The sequence below is a fragment of the Ictalurus punctatus genome, chromosome 15 (assembly GCF_001660625.3).
Source record: "Ictalurus punctatus breed USDA103 chromosome 15, Coco_2.0, whole genome shotgun sequence".
Taxonomy (NCBI): Eukaryota; Metazoa; Chordata; class Actinopteri; order Siluriformes; family Ictaluridae; genus Ictalurus; species Ictalurus punctatus.
This window is the reverse complement of record NC_030430.2, coordinates 8,517,501-8,535,771: the sequence shown is the minus strand read 5'-3', so window position 1 is coordinate 8,535,771 and position 18,271 is coordinate 8,517,501. Positions and strand designations below refer to the sequence as shown.

General features: G+C 40.2%; 2 protein-coding genes across 5 annotated transcripts in view; both read left to right on the top strand.

Moving 5' to 3' along the window:
- The first annotated feature begins 812 nt into the window (after positions 1-812).
- On the top strand, positions 813-6,927 carry prelid1b (PRELI domain containing 1b). Of its 4 annotated transcripts, XM_053686102.1 has the most exons (8): positions 813-917; positions 1,131-1,226; positions 2,578-2,737; positions 3,992-4,085; positions 4,212-4,437; positions 4,546-4,659; positions 5,001-5,079; positions 5,929-6,927. In XM_053686102.1, the coding sequence occupies exons 4-8, from the start codon at positions 3,994-3,996 to the stop codon at positions 6,018-6,020; spliced, it is 603 nt and encodes a 200-aa protein (XP_053542077.1). In that variant the 5' UTR covers positions 813-917; positions 1,131-1,226; positions 2,578-2,737; positions 3,992-3,993; the 3' UTR covers positions 6,021-6,927. The 4 variants fall into 4 exon arrangements, with proteins under 4 accessions (XP_053542077.1, XP_053542076.1, XP_017342142.1 ...); XM_053686101.1 differs by lacking the exon at positions 2,578-2,737; XM_017486653.3 differs by lacking the exons at positions 1,131-1,226; positions 2,578-2,737 and having other exon boundaries at positions 822-917.
- A 4,928-nt stretch (positions 6,928-11,855) lies between these two features.
- Positions 11,856-18,271, top strand: part of LOC108275720 (pleckstrin homology domain-containing family G member 1) — a 36,580-nt gene continuing 30,164 nt past the window's right edge. The window contains exon 1 of the mRNA XM_017486640.3: positions 11,856-12,080. The gene's annotated coding sequence lies outside the window, so the exon portion shown is untranslated. The remainder of the gene's footprint in view (positions 12,081-18,271) is intronic.

Here is an 18,271-nt window from a genome sequence, read left to right as displayed (position 1 = left end):
TCCGTCACCACGGTCAGCTAAATACCAAATAATTCCCCTTTTTTTTTTCTTTTTACACCTTCTAAAACTTTCAAAGTTTTAATCAATTTAACCTGCTATGAAAATCAATTGAATATGCATTCTCGTGCACAGACAGAAAAGGTCCCAATTGTGTGCCAAATCTCTAGACATTCAATTAATCAAATAATCTATAGGTTCAATAGAGCAAACCTTAAGAATGTAAAAGAGTTTACCTGTGAGGACGACTCCACATACAGCAATTTGGTAGGACTTACAGTTTTCTCTTCCCTTCTTTTTTTTAAAATAATAATAATTATTTTATTTTTTTATATCAGTAAAATTTACTTGTGCGTTAAATTTGCCAAATATATCATGTATCTCTGATATGATGTAATGAGTCAATGGGGCATGCCACTTGATAATAACCTGCCGCAAAAATACTGCGCCTCTTGTGCTTCTTATTAAGTACTCTCTTTACGTATTTATTGCTCGAACCGGACTCTTTCCATTAGCAAATATTTTTACCGTTATTATCTCTCTATATATATACCCGTCAGTATATATCTTAGTTTTGAAGCTGTGATCTAAGAAACACCAATATCTCTGGTGTCGCAGAGGCCTTCCCCTTTGCCTTCCTGGAACTTCTTATAAGAAATCGCTCCATGTAATACTTCTCTCAATGTAATACGTGCATTTCTTATTTCATTGACTCCCTTCCATACAGACAGCAATACACAATGACTTAATAAAATTCTAATTCTAATTCTAATTCTAAATTCTTGATGATTCCTACCAGTCAGTGGTAAGGCTCCGGTTTGTTTGTTGCCCAGAAAAGCTGAAAAGACTCACGCAGCCCAACCAGGAGATGCCAAATTGTCATGGAAATTAGACAACACTCTCAGACTTGTCCTCTGAAGGTAATAAGGTTTATTACAGAAAGATGGTTAATATAGGATAGAATAAAGCAGGATAGAATAATCTACTATATATATGAAAAGCAGAGCATGACACACTTCTGTGTACCAATAAGAAGCAGTTTGAGGCAGTTCAAACAGGCTTTCTTTTAGGGTCTTGGAAGATGTGCAGATGAACCTTGAACAGAAGAACATGTTTGTGTCTCTGTATTGCAGATAAACATTCTGTACTGATCTCAGTGACATGACATGGACTTCTTAGGCGTTATCCTCTGATGAACAGAAAAAGGACAAGAACAAAACTATTACAAAGTAAAAATGAGTATTTTCCCTCACATTTCCCCCATTTTATCATTACAAAATATGATAACTAAAATTAACAGAGAAATTACTATTACTAGTAGAAATTACTACTAAGTAAAAATTAGTAATTTCCCTCAAACTCCCTAACTATAATTTTTTTAATTAAACTAGTAGGAAATACACAATCAAGAACCACTGCTCACAGTTAGGAATGAAAATGGACAGAATCTAATTGTAGTCACTAATTCCACAAAACAAGATAATAATAAAATATCCACAGATTATACATCCATCCATCCATCTTCTATACCGCTTATCCTACTGGGTCACAGGGAACCTGGAGCCTATACCAGGGAGCATGGGGTGCAAGGCAGGGTACACCCTGGACAGTGTACCAATCCATCACAGGACACAATCACATACACATTCACACACTATAGACACTTTGGACATTCCAATCAGCCTACCATGTATGTCTTTGGACTGGGGAGGACCCGTAGGATACCCCCGCAGCACAGGGAGAACATGCGAACTCCACACACACAGGGCAGAGGAGGGAATCAAACGCATTTTTAAAAAGCAGAGGTGCTTATACACACTTCACAATAAGTTGCCTTTTTTTTATTGCCAAAAGAAACCAGATTTAAAAAAAAAAAAAAAAAAAAAAGATTATACAAAATGTTTATTTGATGTGCATAAAAACAACGTGGCACTTCCGGTTTCAGGTGACCAGACTCAGCAGTTCTGAAAGCTAGTAATACATTAGCTATGGAGTGATGTAGTGTGTAGTAACATTACTGACCATAACGTTTAATAAATAATGTGTTGTACAATACAATAATACACATCACAAAAAAATTAACTAAAACACATACAGTGACAAACAGAACCATTTAATAATTTCCCAATTAATATATCTCTTTCATACAAGCTACATTAGTTCCTCCTAATCTATCCTAATCTATCTATCTATCTATCTATCTACAAAGTGAAATGTTTCGTTTCTGTAGTAAAATTTAGCTTAAAAACGCAAAACAAAGGGTTTAAGTCTAAATATCAAGGTTATAACGTTATAATATTTTAATTATTTTTTTAAAACCATTTGAACGTTATCGATCATTAAAAACCGTTCATATCCAGCGGAATTCTTACATTGTAAAACCCGGTATTATACTACCAGTTAATGGACATTTAAGGAATTAATTTGAAATGTCGCCATCTAGTGTTTAAATATATATAAATATGCATGTTTGTGGAAACTATGTTGCACTGCCATCTAGCGGTGAAAGGGAGAAATGTAAACGACTAGAACACTGCCATCTAGCGGTAACATAAATAATTAACTATGCGGTTTTGTCAGAGTGGACTCAGACTCGCTTTGAACGCCACAGAAAAGTTCAAGCCCCATTTCCAGCCTCCAGAATGACTGATGAGTGTAGTGAAGATCATCACAGAGCGATAATGATACACATCTGAAACAGCGGATTAAATCTGGTGACTGAGGTGTGAAGCAGCTCTGGGTATGTTTACTTTGCATTTACCCATTCATTAAAAAAGGTAATATCTTAGCTAACACCTGGAGACTTTATTTTGAAAAGGCTGGTTTTATTTTAGAACACACACAGGATTAAAGGGCGTCAGTAATCTACAGTGAGCGTAGAACTATAGCTAGACTAATTTCTCCCTATTCCCTGTATTACTGCCCTTTCATAGGACATAAATTAATAGACCTTTGCTCCCTGTGTAGTGCACTAAACGTCCGTTTGAGATACAGCCCCGGTTAGACAACTCAAACGGAAGGTTATTTTACCCTTTGTGTGTTTGTTAGTTAGCTGGTTAACGTTAGTAGATGTTAGCTAAGAGTTGTTTTTTTTAATGGCTTTTTCAGTTCAAGTCTCTAACTGACGTCAAAATGGTAAAAGCTAAATTAGCGCTACCATCACAATCGCCATGTTTTCCCCACATACATTGCGACATCTCCGTTGTGATTGGTTGGTGGAATTCCAAATCCCGCGCTATGATTGGTTATAATATCATGTTTGGCGTCAGGCCACCTTGTAAACCGTGTTTGTAGCCAATCATAGTGCGGGAGGCGGGATTTAGGGGAATACGGGTGTGATTGAATTGATGAAGCCTCACCAGCCATTAGCGTTTGAGTGTTTTGTTAAATACTGAATGAGCGGATTTAATGTGTGTGAACCATGAAACAGTATTGTATTGAGTCTGCTTTAGGATCTGAGATGGAAATACTGACGATAAAGAGAAGAATTGAATCTTTATTGAGATGTAAAGGCAAAAATAGTCATTAGAATAATTACCTCAGATTAGCATGTATAGGGAATAACTCAGATATACTCGTGTGTGTGTGTGTGTGTGTGTGTGTGTGTTGGGTAATGTGATTATCTGTATGACGTTTACTCCACCCTAGCACATCCCCAAGTGTTTTCTTCCTCTGACACCACAACAACTTAAGAATGATTACCATTTTTATTTATTAAAAGAACAACATACACTTTTTAAAATCCGTTTATAATTACATTATGATGTTATTTGAAACGAGTTAGTTCCTGTTCTCGCTTACGTTAAAGCAGCTATAAACTCTTGCTCCCTCACCGGCCCTCTCTTTATTCCCTCTCTTTATTCCCTCTCTTTATTCCCTCTCTTTATTCTCTCTCTTACAGTTAATAAGACAAAATCGCGGCTTGTCACGTTACTGAGAAAGCACAACACCTACTAAACCACTGTTTAATGATTTATTCTTCCTGGTATCATAGAGATGGGGAAGTATTTCTTCAGTGAGACGGAGATCAGGAGCTCGTGGGAGCAGGTTCTGGCTGCGTTCTGGCAGAGATACCCAAATCCCTACAGGTACTGATCTATCAGGTACATCAGGAACATCTCACACCATCTGCAGCCTCCATGTTCACCTGTATCTCTCTCTCTCTCTCTCTCTCTCTCTCTCTCTCTCTCTCTCTCTCTCTCTCTCTGTGTCAGTACTCATGTTTTGACAGAGGATGTGATCTTTCGCGAGGTGACTCCAGATAACTGCCTCCTTTCCCGCCGTCTCCTCACAAAGACCAATCGGCTGCCTCGGTGGGCGGAGCGAATCTTCCCTGGCAACCTGTCACGTTCCGTTTACATCGTAGAGGACTCCATCATCGACCCCAGCAGCAGACGCCTCACTACACTGACCTGGAATTTAAACCATTCCACATTAATGGTAACCGTGAAAAATATTATCATCAGATATAACTTCATATCTGACTGACGTGTGTGTGTTTGTGCACTTGACCCCATTTTTTACCTATGTGTGTGTTTGTTGTATCAGACAGTGGTGGAGCGATGTGTGTTTCATAGTGATCAGGAGAGGCCTGTTTGGACTGGAATCACAAGAGAAGCCTGGATCTCATCAGGAGTGTTTGGTCTGTCAAGGCCTATCCAGGTAACACACACACACAGTCTCGAAGTCTCATCCAGCCAAGAGTCATAGACGTGATACTCACATAAAACACACCCAAGTAATTCTCTCTCTCTCTCTCTCTCTCTCTCTCTCTCTCTCTCTCTCTCTCTCTCTCTGGATACCTGTCTCACTCTCTCTGTCTGTAGGTCTGTCTGTCTATCTGTCTTGCTCTTAGTCAAAACGTTGCTTTATTGGCATGGCATTAACATTTATATTGCTGAAGCTTGGGTACAGACTCTCTGTCTGTCTGTCTGTCTGTCTGTCTCACTGTTGCTCTCTCTCTCTCTCTCTCTCTCTCTCTCTCTTTCTCGCTCTTGTTTCAGGAGTTTGGGTTGTCCAAGTTCAGGAGTAATCAGATGAAGGCTATTAAGGGTCTGGAACACGCCCTGTCTAAACTACAGAGTAAGTCTTTAACACTTGGTCAGAGCGGGAAGATTTGGGGGGGAACCTAAAATTACAGCTTTAATGCTGACTGTTACACAGTGCTGACACTGAAGACTCCTTCCAAACATGTTACATAAACACGTCTCCTTACAGAAAACTTCATCATGTCAATGATTATTATTCAATTTGTTTATTATCAGTGGAACGTCCGCTGTACACGTCCGCTCCCTGTGAATGAGCTGTTACTATGGAAACGATAATGTATCAGAACGAGCGCATTAATATAAACCTGCGCTACTGTCAGAGCTGCTGTTATAGAAAACTAATCGACTCCTTCTGACTGACACTGATGTGTAGAGGTTAGCTCAGAGATATGGTGTTGTAGTGTGTGTGTTTGTGTGTGTGTGTGTGTGTGTGGTGTGAGGAGTGTTAAAGGAAGCTGAATGCATCGTTCCTCTTTCTGCTCTTTTTTAACATTAGGTGCCACTTCAGCCTGTTTTTTTTCTTTTTCAGTTCTAACAAACAAACTTCGCTTTCTCGAATCTGAAGTGTCCCACCCCCAACATTGTAAACATCCATGGTACTAACTGTAAAGTACGGCTTAGCCCGAGGCTATGAGGTATGCTAAATGCAATTGGCTGTTTAAAAAGGGGGAGGAGCCACTCAGTATGTCCCGCCCTGACTTCCTGTTTCTGGGGGAATTATATCAACACTTCGAATAACAATACAATGCATTATATATTCATTCATGAACACTTTATTAGGAACACCTATACACCTGCTCATTCAGCACAACTCAAACGCGTTAATATTGACGTAACCTGTATTCACACACATTCCTGATCTGATTTGATTTGGTCTCCTCAGAAGCAGCAGCTCAGGACCATCACGCCGACACGAAGAAGACGGAGAACCTGACGGCTTCCACCAGCTCGCAAAAGCCGCAACAGTACGCCTGATAAACCCTTTTCTCATCTGCAGCAAAATCAAAGGTTTTAATGTTGTGTGTTTATCTCCGGGGGAAAAAAACCTTGTTAACCCTCAACTTTGTGCTCAAACATATTGGGGATCAAACATAGGAAAGTGAAGGTCAATAGTGATGACGTGAAGGTCAATGAAGATCTTTTAATAGAACACTGGGGATAAAATGCTGTGAGAAACAGATCATTATTTTCGATTATATTGTAAGTTTTGGGTTTTTTTTAAGTCTGGACATGGTTCATGAGTAAGTTTATTATCTTAGCAGGGATTGTTAAAGCAGTGCAGGATGTTTACTGACTAATAGAAGCATTACTACTGGCGTGTTTATTGTGAATTAAGCCCTGTTCAGAGCTTTAAGTGAAAGCGCTGTGTGGAAACATCCTCTTTAACGTCCTTGGCCTGGTTTCTCCCCTTCGCTTGAGCATGTCTGCTCTGTACACCAGGTACACACACTGAATTCACTTCTCTATTCCCAAACAATGTGAGAAAGCAGGAGATAAAAACCTAAAGGATTCCAAAAAAAAAAAAAGTTGCACATTTTACTGGATGAAACCTCAGGGACAGACATGTAACGTGTTTCATGTGTTTTAGTCTTTTGTTGAGAATGATCTGAATGTTATGCACAATGTGAGCATGTATCATATCGTTTGTATATAATAATTTATGTTTTATGCATGAGGTGTATAAGGAAGCATTACAGAAAGCATTTCAGTTTGTTCCTTTTTTCCTCACTTACAAGTTTAGACTTTGATTTAGAGTTAACGAGATTGTAGAACCGCTCTGTGAACTGTTTCATCTTATGAAAAAAGTATCAATCTTAAAGTGTGTGTGTGTGTGTGTGTGTGTGTGTGTGTGTGTGTATATATATATATATATATATATATATATATATATAAAATATACATACACACACACACACACGCACATATCCTTGTACACTGTTTTTAAAATGACACACTGTTTTGAACTTGTAATTAAAATGGCTGCCTGTTTGTGATCATCACAAATAAAGTCCTTTTTCACAAACTGTGATATGAAATGTAAACTTCAATCTGAACCCATGTATGTGTACAGGGTGTCCCAAAACTTTCTGTGTACACCAGCACCACGTCGGCTGTGCCTTCGTCAGTGGATGTTCAGGTCGGGGATGTCCACTTCTTCTCGGTTGGTCTGCAGCATTTCCAGACTTTATGAATTTGTTGCTAAATTTTTCTGCACTATGCACTGGGGCCAGAAACCCCCTGTCCAACAGTGTGTTGTGTGATGTGTTTGCCATGTTTCTTGTTAAAGTCCATCACAACCTTCCTGATCCAGCCAGAATGATTTCTTCTTCTGTCAAAGGCTGCCTGAAAAAAATATATAATGTAATCTAATATAGACTAAAAAGTGTTTATTTCCTCATATGTATGGAGACTTTTGGGACACCCTATATAATAACAATAAACACTGTCTAATAATAATAATAATAATAATAATAATAATAATAAAAGATTCAGTTCCTGGTCTGACCGCTGGGTGTCGCTATTATATTTATTTTATTGAATTTTTGGGTGACGTCATACGGAACCACATCTCATTAGTTTCATATTTTAACTTAATAAAATCGTTATTTAAAGATATCGGTATTTCTACTTATCTCATTATTTTAGTATAATAACTATAATAATAAAAAGATACTATTTTGTTATTTCAGCTGTATATCTTACTGTGTATCTTTATACGGAAGTGTGTTTATAGTTTAATATCTCATAATTTAAGTACGGTATGTTTTTATGTTTTATTTTCTGAAATATTTAATTATTTCCAGATTGTATGTTGTTATTTCAAGGTAGATCGTTATAGAAAGTTTATATTGAACATTTCCATATAAGATTTAAATATAGGATTCACATTTATATTTATGCTTCATATTAAACATTTAGATTTAACATTTAAATATAACATTTACATATGGAGGTTCATATTTGAGATTTAACATTTAGACTTAGATTAAATGTTTAGATTTAGTTTTGATATTTATTTTTAAATAATAAAAATGGCAACATTTTCTTTATGTAAATCTTGAAAAAATTGGATGTTTTTGTAGCTAAATCTGATCAAATTGAACCAGTTTTTGATGCACATTTTATTTTACAGATGACACCCCATATGTGTGAGGATCAGGAGTGTTGCAGTTTGGAAGTGAAAGCTAACAAAAGTGTAAGTGTGTGTGTATGTTCACATGGTGCCCGTGGTCAGATTTAGTTTTACCACCCCTCTGCCTGTCTAACAGGAAATATCTTACTGTACTTCCTGTAGCCTTTGTTCCACCTGGCATTTGCAGGATTGTTGATCCAGGACCAGCTGATTGTGTGTGTGTGTGTGTGTGTGTGTGTGTGTGTGTGTGTGTGTGTGTGTGTGTAATACAGCCAAATAATATTTTACCTCTTATTCTCCTCATGCTGATCACTGATTTCCATAATGCTTTCACAGTGCCATAAAGAGCACTGAGGGTCCTATTTCAGTGGTGTGTGTGTGTGTGTGTGTGTGTGTGTGTCTGTGTCTGTGTGTGTCTGTGTGTGTCTGTGTGTGTGTGTGAGCCTTTTGGACTCCAATTCCTCCTTTATCAGTTTTCTCCTGAGGCTCCCGGATTCTCGTAAATACAGGGGGTTTCTGGTCCCAGTGCATCATGGGAAATCAGGAAGTCAAATAGCCAGTGAGGAACAAGTGCTTCTTTTATTTCTTCTTTACTGCAGTGTGTGTGTGTGTGTGTTCAGAGTAACAATGGTTTTGGTAAGCTGCCATCTGACTGCAGGATCAAATGTTTCATGTGAAGTGTGTCAGCATTTGGCTGAAGTTCAGAGAGTAACATATGGGTCAGTGTGTGTCCTCTCTCTCTCTGTGTCACACACACACACACACACACACACACACACACACATATATACAAAAAGAGAGTGAGCTATTGTGACAGAGCGAGTGAGACAGTGAATGTGTGAGAGCATGCTGTAGAGTGAGACACTGCGTCAGACAGTGACAGTGTGTCAGAGTGTCAAAGTGTGTGAGAGTGAAACCAAGAAAGAGTGAGAGTGTGTTAGAAAGTAAGACAGTGAGACAGAGAGAGAGAACGCGAGAAAGACAGTGAGAGAGAGACGCACACAGAGAGTGAGACAGTGTGTGAGAGAGAGAAAGACAGAGATACACTGAGAGAGTGAGATAGTGTGTTAGAGAGAGAGAGAGAGAGAGAGAGACATTGACAGAGTGAGACAGTAAGATTAGAGAAAAATGTGAAAGTAGCAATGAGGGCACAGTGATGAAAATATCTCCACCCATCTCCTGGGAGTGACTACTACTGATCTGTGTGTGTGTGTGTGAGTGAGTGAGTGAGATCCCTGTGGGATCACTGGTGGTCTCTCAGCTAATTAGCCACTGTACTAATTAGACAGTTAAGTTTGGAGAGCTCAGAAACAGGACACTCGGCCTCTCAAGTGTATAACACACTCACTCGCCCAGTTTGGAAAGTCCTAGATTTGCATTCACACACACTGCTGCTGCTAGTAGGAGGGAAAGATCATGAGGCAGGTAAATGATGTGGGTCACTTGCTTGTGTGTGTGTGTGTGTGTGTGTGTGTGTGTGTGTGTGTCTGAGACTTGAATTTTGATCAGAGAGAGAGAGATGCATACAACACTCTTTTATGTTGGTGTGTATAAGTTTTGCTCTTACTTTCCAGGGCAACAACAAATATGACTTCATGGTTATTACCTAATACACTCCCTCTCCCTCTCCCTCTCTCTCTCTCTCTCTCTCTCTCACACACACACACACACACACACACACACACACACACACACACACACACACACACACTTACTTGTGGTTAAAGTGGTGTCTTTGGTTTTGTTCTGTACAATAGGTGCTAATGAGCAGGGCACTTAGCCGTGACAGCTACATCATAATCAGAACTGTGATCTCTTTGTGTGTGTGTGTGTGTGTGTGTGTGTTTGTGTGTGTGTGTGTGTGTGTGTGTGTGTGTGTGTGTGTGGATATGAACTCTGCAGAAAGCCAGATGAAACTTCTGTACCTGAATAATGGTAGCAATCATATTGCAATGCTAGTTTTCTATTATCTAGTTTTATGGAAGCAGTGTGGAGGGGCAGGTGAGTGAGACTCCTGAGGAACTAAACAGTTCTGGAACTTTCTGAGAGATGAAATTCTGTATATCTGGAACTTTCTCAGGAAAGAAAGAGTTCTGGAAACCATCAGAGAAACCAAATAGTCATTGAACCTTCTGAGAAATGAAATATATCTGGAACCTTCTGAGGAATTCAAGAGTTCCAGAACGTTTTCAGGTGAATTTGTTTAATTCGATTGATGCATAATTTCATTGTTTTCAAAATAAATAAATAAACGACTGATTAAAAAAATAATGAAAGTATTCAAACGATTTGCCATTGCATCAAGTAAAATGAAAATTAATTAATAAAATGTCTACAAAGTTAACTTATAATGATTATCGTGATGATGACCTGAGGAGGAATATTACATTTGACATGAAATTTTTGAAGGAAGGAGCATTGATTATTATGCAAATCTTGTGTTTGACCAATCCGTGACCTTCACTATGGAAAACTCCGCCCACAATCGTTCTTGATACATAAAAAGGTAGTAACTCTGAACTGAAGCAAGCCTGGATGAGAGGTGGAAATGCACTTAAAGTTCCTCAGTTCCTGAAACGCTTCCCAGGGTGCACACATGAGTCAATGAAATGAATCTTTGATATGACTCATTTGATTCAGCAGCGTTCAGAATCGACCAAGATCCGGATTTTTAGCCACATTTCTGTGATGTGATGCAAGACTCTCTCTCTCTCTCTCTCTCACACACACACACGGATAAATGCTAAATAAGGCATTTCTTTCCCCCCACTCATCTTGTGTTATGTCTGAAGTGAACTTCCCTGTAGAGTGTATCACTGTGCCATCTACACTGACCCCTATAAATATACACAGTGAGTATCAGCACTCATTATGGATGGCATTACATCTCCTCTATGGCATTTCCTTTTCCTGTGTGTGTGTGTGAGAGAGAGAGAGCGAGCGAGCAGGCAGAAACACAGTCCTCATTACCATCTGGAGGATTTGTCACACACTGAGACCACTGATGGAACTGATAAGACAAGTAATGGGTTAAAATGACTGCCGGGAGAAAGAAACAATTGTGTGTGTGTGTGTGTGTGTGTGTGTGTGAGAGAGAGAGAGAGAGAGAGAGAGAGAGAGAGAGAGAGAGATTGGAAATAGATTCAGTTTTTGAGATGCATTTTGGTGTCATAACTCGTCCTTTTTCTCCTCCAGTAGCTGAATAGTTTCAACAGTGTTTAGCTAGAAATAAACACTTACACGTTACCTTGACACTTTATTTTAAATATTCCCAAAAACAAGAGTCCTATTTTAGTGATCTGACCACTTTATGTAATGTTCAATGTAATGTTCAATTTATGTAATGTTTTTATTACTGACAAAACAAAATCCAGATTCAGTGTGCAAAATGAAAACAGGATCATCTTTTTCTTATTTTTTAATGCCGGTTGGCAAACCATGGAGCAGGATTTTTCTCTCTAACCGCTGTAACAGTCACGTGACTGTGAAGTATATAAGTATCCATAATTGCTGCATATTTACGAGTATTTGCTGCACTACACTTTCTACAGGAATGTCTTTTCCAGCACAGCCTATGTGAGAGAAAAACAAAACACCGGGATGGTTTTATGGTTTATTTGACGTTGGTAGTCACGTGACACCGGCGCACGCTCACCTAAAGTACGGTAAATTCGCACGTGCGTCCGGTGTGTAATCTGAACAGTGTGAGTCGGTATCCTAAACGATTCAACGAGAGACTGTTAATGCTCGGTGCAAACAGAGTTCATCGAAAGTAGCACCGAAAGTAGCACCGAAAGTAGCTCCGTGCGCGCGCGTGAAGACAGTTCACGTCGGATTTCGGAGCGCGAGAAAGCCGCGGAGTAAAAAACAAACAAACAAAGACATCGCGAGTCACCAGGAAGGTGAGGTGAGAAGCCTCTAAAGTGTTGAATCTGTTTGTCCCCTGCCTCAGAGTCAGCAGTGATTCAGATGCTGGTACAGGAAGATAATAACCAGGGTGCTGTGATGAGCTGGAGTTAGTTGTAACATACTGAAGTTGATCATTTTCTTCCAACAGGACGACCCTGAGTGTGTTTTCCCTCTTGTACCACAGCAGCTTTAGCGCTGACTCTTACACAGCGCTGACACTGGAGACTCCTTTCCATACATGTTTCATAAACACATCTCTCCTTCCAGAAAACTTCACCACAGCAATTATTTTTTAAAATTGATTTAATTTTTTATTTAAAATTTTACACCTGACCAATCAGGATCCATAACTCGATTTCAGCATGTTCAAGCTGTGTATTATTGTGTGTGTGTGCGTGTGCATGCATGCATGACCACTTTAGTGGGGACGGGTGTTTCACATGACACACAAGGCTCATTGCTGGGTGAAATATGGTCTATATGTATGAGTGGTGTAACGGTGAGCTTGATTTAGTGTTGTGAGCCAGAGTGGGACACTTCCTAAACCATACTATCGCTCTCTCTTTCGCCCACACACACACACAGTAACCATAACAATCCTCAAGACAGACATTTCCAGATGAAACACAGTAAAGTGGTGGCGCTTTACACTTGGCTGCTTTACTTTACTGTTACTTTACTCGATCAGTTCCAGATTCAGACCTGAGTTGAAAAGTTCAAAGAAAGCAAAGACACACACACAACATATTTCACATGCCTTTCTTTGTATGTGTGGAAGTGAAAAGAACTCTCATGAGAGACCTTTAAAAAACTTTTTAAACCTGATCTCCTGAGTTCTCTTCATACACACACACACACACACACACACAACTATTTAGTGGACACCCAAACTTTGTGTGTGTTTAGAGTTTGATGTGTGTGAATGTTTAGTGTTTTGCGTGCGTGTGTTGGTGTTTGGTCCATGCATATGTGTATTTGGTGTGCATTCGTGTGTTTTCTCTTTTGTGTGTGTGTGTGTGTGTGTGCAGTGTCTGTGCACAAGGGTGTTATGATGTGTGTTGCCTTCCCTTTTTGTGTGTTTGTGTGTGTGTCGTTAGTATTTGGTATGTGTTCATGCTTGTCTGTGTTTTTAGCAGGTGTGTGTGTGTGTGTGTGTGTGTGTGAGGGGAGAAAAGTATCTTCATCCTCTCCAGCTGTGTGACAATCTGGGATATCAAACAGGAAGTAGAGAGGAAGGAGAAAGAAACCACTTCCTTTTATTTTACATCCCAATCTGTGTGTGTGTGTCTTTGCCCTCCTAGGAAGGAATATATGCAAAATCTCAGCATGCAAAACGTCCTTGACTTGCATTCAAATTAGCTCCAAATTAGTTGGGATGGGGGTGGAGCCTATTTAAAATGGACAGGTATATGTTTTTGCTGTGTGTGTGTGAGATGAGCTACAGGAAGTCCAAAAGCAGCAACTGTCCTTAAATCAAGGCTCCACACACATGTCCGCTATCCCCTATGTGCTGCGGATGTGTAGAATGTGTGTCTGTATGGTAACACAAGCTAAATGTTTGTGATGAATTTTGTGTGCGATAAGTGATACTTTTTGTTGTGTGTGTGTGTGTGTGCACGTGATGTGCAGTTGCAGTGTTTGACCGGAGGCTCTACTCAAATGTTGATATTTTGTGTGGATGTGTGTATTTTTCATATATGAGGTCTGTTGTTCATACACACTTTAATCAAGGGGAAGAGGAAATGTGTGTGTGTGTGTGTGTGTGTGTGTGTGTGTGTGTGTGTGTGTGTGTGTGTGTGTGTGTGTGAGGATTGGAATCCCCCTGTAGGAAGGAATTCATAATTATAACACTGATAGTTTTGGCATCTAAGGTTACAGTTGTGAAAGATTAACCCTGACTGGAAATGTGCTCTCTTTCTCTCTCTTATACACACACACAGACTTGAGGAATAACACCTTACTTAAAATTTTTTTAAATGTTGGACAATTAGGATATGTGTGTGTGTGTGTGTGAGAGAGAGAGAGAGAGAGAGAGAGAGATTAGAGTGTGTGTCTGTGCCCCACAGAGCCAAACATCATGAGAAGAATGTTCCCATATCAGTGTGTGTATGTTTTATTTTTCCGATGACTTGGGGCACTCTAAAACCCTGTGATTATTTAAAAGAATTCGGTCCACATGGCAAATGGACAACCCGGACTTATTTAGAATTGGAGCACACCGGGGACAGTGAGGACACGCCCCCTGCTTGCCATCAGGGGATAGAGCTTCAGCACCTTTTGGTTTCAGTATTATACTTTGATTCGGTTTGTTCTTTATTGTTATGAAATGCATGATGCGATGGTAATTATTTGATGAGATGGTGACATGCTACTCTAATGCCATGCCCCTTAACTCCACCCCTCAGTGTATTTGTACGTTTACACCGGAAATGTGTTTTTGTCTTGAGTGTGTGTATATTTGCGGATAAGGAAACTCGAATATAATGTTTTCTGATCGTAAAGTTGTGCGCGTTACTGAGATGATACGGATTATAACTCCTGGTGACTTCCTGCTGCAGTGGAAACTAGTGGATCTTTCTGGATGCACACAGGAAGTAAACAGTGATTATTTAGGGTGCTGAAAAATGTCCACTTCCTGTTTTGGGTGGACAGAAATGTAAAGGACACACCCTTCCAAATATAGTGTGTGTGTGTGTGGGGGACAGAGAGAACACTGCAAGATACTAATCATGTTTGTAGATGTAGTCGTCAGAAACAGGAAATGGGGTGCAAAATGTGTGTGTGTGTGTGTGGGGGGGGGGGGGGTACGGCACCTGTCTCACATGCATAAAGAGACTTTCCTTATCGCCTCTGGTACTTTCCGTGTGTGTGTTTGAATCCATCTGTTTTTGTACTAAACATCTTAATGTTTCCATCATTTCTTCCACAACATGGCCACCGTTTACATCAGTCCAAATACCTTTCCAGCCTGAACTCTGTGTGTGTGTGTGTGTGTGTGCGTGTGTGTGGAAACAGCTTCTGTGCTCCAATAAGTACTGAGTAGTAAACAATAGCAACCAGTGCAACAGATGTTTGTGTTTCACTGAGTTCCTATACTCTGTGTGTGTGGGGGGTGTGTGTGGGGGGGTGGGGGGTGGTCATTGTTTTTCAGGCCTGTAGCAGATGTGGGTTGAACAATGAACTGGATAAATAAAAGGAAATGGCACATAAATAGGTCTGCGCTCATGTGTGTGTTTGTGTGTTCGTATCAGCATGTCCTCACAGTGTGTGTGCGCGTGTGTCAGCAGATGTTTCTCATATGAACCATTCATGTCCTACACACACACAGTAGTGAAAAGTTGTGGAATCCAGTCTGATTTATGGGATTTTTTTACTTTATCGTTTCTATAGTAACCGCTCATTCACAGGGACTTGTGGAGCATCTGCTGTACTTATTTGACATGTAAGGAAGGAGTCTCCAGTGTCAGCAGTGTGTAACAGTCGGAGGTAAAGCTGTAATTTTAGGTTTTCCCTCATGTTCAGGACAGAGGAGTTTACACAAAAAATAACTTTACTGAACTTCTGTTTAGCAACAGCACTCAGTGTTTAGGGTGGGGCTTAGTGATCGGCTTCAATGTTAGAAATCTGATGCTAGATTATTAGTGTGTGTGTGTGCGCATACATGCGTGTGTGTAATTGCTTCCCAGATTCCCCAATAATTGTGGTGATAAAGAACATTGGATCAAAGCAAAAAATGTGTGTGTATATATGTATATAATATATATATTTTATATATATATATATATATATATATATATATATATATATATATATATATATATATATATATATATATATATACACACACACAGTATCTCACAAAAGTGAGTACACCCCTCACATTTTGGTAAATATTTGATTATATCTTTTCATGTGACACTGAAGAAATGACACTTTGCTACAGTGTAAAGTAGTGAGTGTACAGCTTGTATAACAGTGTAAATTTGCTGTCCCCTCAAAATAACTCCAACACATGGCCATTAATGTCTAAACTCCTGGCAACAAAAGTGACTACACCCCTAAATGTCCAAATTGGGCCCACTTAGCCATTTTCCCTCCCCGGTGTCATGTGACTTGTTAGTGTTACAAGGTCTCATGTGTGAATGGGGAGCAGGTGTGTTAAATTTGGTGTCATCGCTCTCACACTCCCTCATACTGGTCACTGGAAGTTCAACATGGCACCTCATGGCAAAGAACTCTCTGAGGATCTGAAAAAAAGAATTGTTGCTCTACATAAAGATGGCCTAGGCTATAAGAAGATTGCCAAGACCCTGACACTGAGCTGCAGCACGGTGGCCAAGACCATACAGCGGTTTAACAGCACAGGTTCCACTCAGTTCAGGCCTCGCCATGGTCGACCAAAGAAGTTGAGTGCACGTGCTCAGCGTCATATCCAGAGTTGTCTTTGGGAAATAGACATATGAGTGCTGCCAGCATTGCTGCAGAGGTTGAAGGGGTGGGGGGGTCAGCCTGTCAGTGCTCAGACCATACGCTGCACACTGCATCAAATTGGTCTGCATGGCTGTTGTCCCAAAGGAAGCCTCTTCTAAAGATGATGCACAAGAAAGCCTGCAAACAGTTTGTTGAAGACAAGCAGACTAAGGACATGGATTACTGGAAGCATGTCCTGTGGTCTGATGAGACCAAGATAAACTTATTTGGTTCAGATGGTGTCAAGCGTGTGTGATGGCAACCAGGTGAGGAGTACAAAGACAAGTGTGTCTTGCCTACAGTCAAGCATGGTGGTGGGAGTGTCATGGTCTGGGGCTGCATGAGTGCTACCGGCACGGGGGAGCTACAGTTCATTGAGGGACCCATGAATGCCAACATGTACTGTGCAATACTGAAGCAGAGCATGATCAGTATGCGGTATTCCAGCATGATAACGACCCCAAACACACCTCCAAGACGACCACTGCCTTGCTAAAGAAGCTGAGGGTGAAGGTGATGGACTGGCCAAGCATGTCTCCAGACCTAAACCCTATTGAGCATCTGTGGAGCATCCTCAAACGGAAGGTGGAGGAGCACAAGGTCTCTGACATCCACCAGCTCCATTATGTCGTCATGGAGGAGCGGAAGAGGACTCCAGTGGCAACCTGTGAAGCTCTGGTGAACTCCATGCCCAAGAGGGTTAAGGCAGTGCTGGAAAATAATGGTGGCCACACAAAATATTGACACTTTGGGCCCAATTTGGACATTTTCACTTAGGGGTGTACTCACTTTTGTTGCCAGTGGTTTAGACATTAATGGCTGTGTGTTGAGTTATTTTGAGGGGACAGTAAATTTACACTGTTACACAAGCTGTACACTCACTACTTTACATTGTAGCGAAGTGTCATTTCTGCAGTGTTGTCATTTAAAAGATGTAATCAAATATTTACAAAAACGTGAGGGGTGTACTCACTTTTGTGAGATAATGTATGTGTGTATATTTTTTATATATATATATATATATATATATATACACACACACACACACAGACACACACACACCCTATGTCTGTATACCGGACAAATCCGTGATGGTATGTGAAGTCTGTGTTATTCACACGCACTCTAAACCACTTTAGGTGACCTGTTTTTGTGGGTGTTCAGTTTGGTTTATTTAAAGCAAGAACAGTGAATCATCTAGAACACTCTCTGTGTCTCTCTGCCCTAAATCCTGTATTCTGTGATGAGAGAGAGAGCGCGCGAGCGAGCGAGCGAGCGTGTGTTTTCAGGCTGGATGGTGATGATGATGATGATGATGTCTGTCTTGTGTTGTTATAAATTGTACCCCAGCTCTACTCCATATTTTGATTTAAAGTAACTAATACATAATACACACATAATTGTGCGTGTGTGCGCACGCGTGCTCGGTACAATATCCTGAAGTCATTGGCACACACTTTCTGTACGCTGTATGATTTGTCCGTGTCACACACACGCGCGGCGCGTCGTCATTATGCCGCATGCTGCCGTAGTCCAGTCTCTCAGTAATGTTATTCACAAAGATGTTTTTCTGTTACAGCGGAGACAAAAACGAACTTTGTTTAGTTAGCTATTTCAAAACTTCTAAAGAATAAGGACAGAAGCTTCCAGAAGCGAAGGTGTTTCACTGTTCAGCTCCGTTTATAAAATAAAAATAATTCATTTCGTTCAAACA

What these genes read in the sequence shown, in the direction of transcription:
- prelid1b (XM_053686101.1), top strand. Translation starts at nt 1,190, where the DNA reads ATGAACAGAAAAAGGACAAGAACAAAACTATTACAAA. An exon ending in AGATACCCAAATCCCTACAG is followed by an intron (nt 4,086 to 4,211) that starts GTACTGATCTAT and finishes TCTCTGTGTCAG; the next exon opens with TACTCATGTTTTGACAGAGG. An exon ending in TAAACCATTCCACATTAATG is followed by an intron (nt 4,438 to 4,545) that starts GTAACCGTGAAA and finishes TTGTTGTATCAG; the next exon opens with ACAGTGGTGGAGCGATGTGT.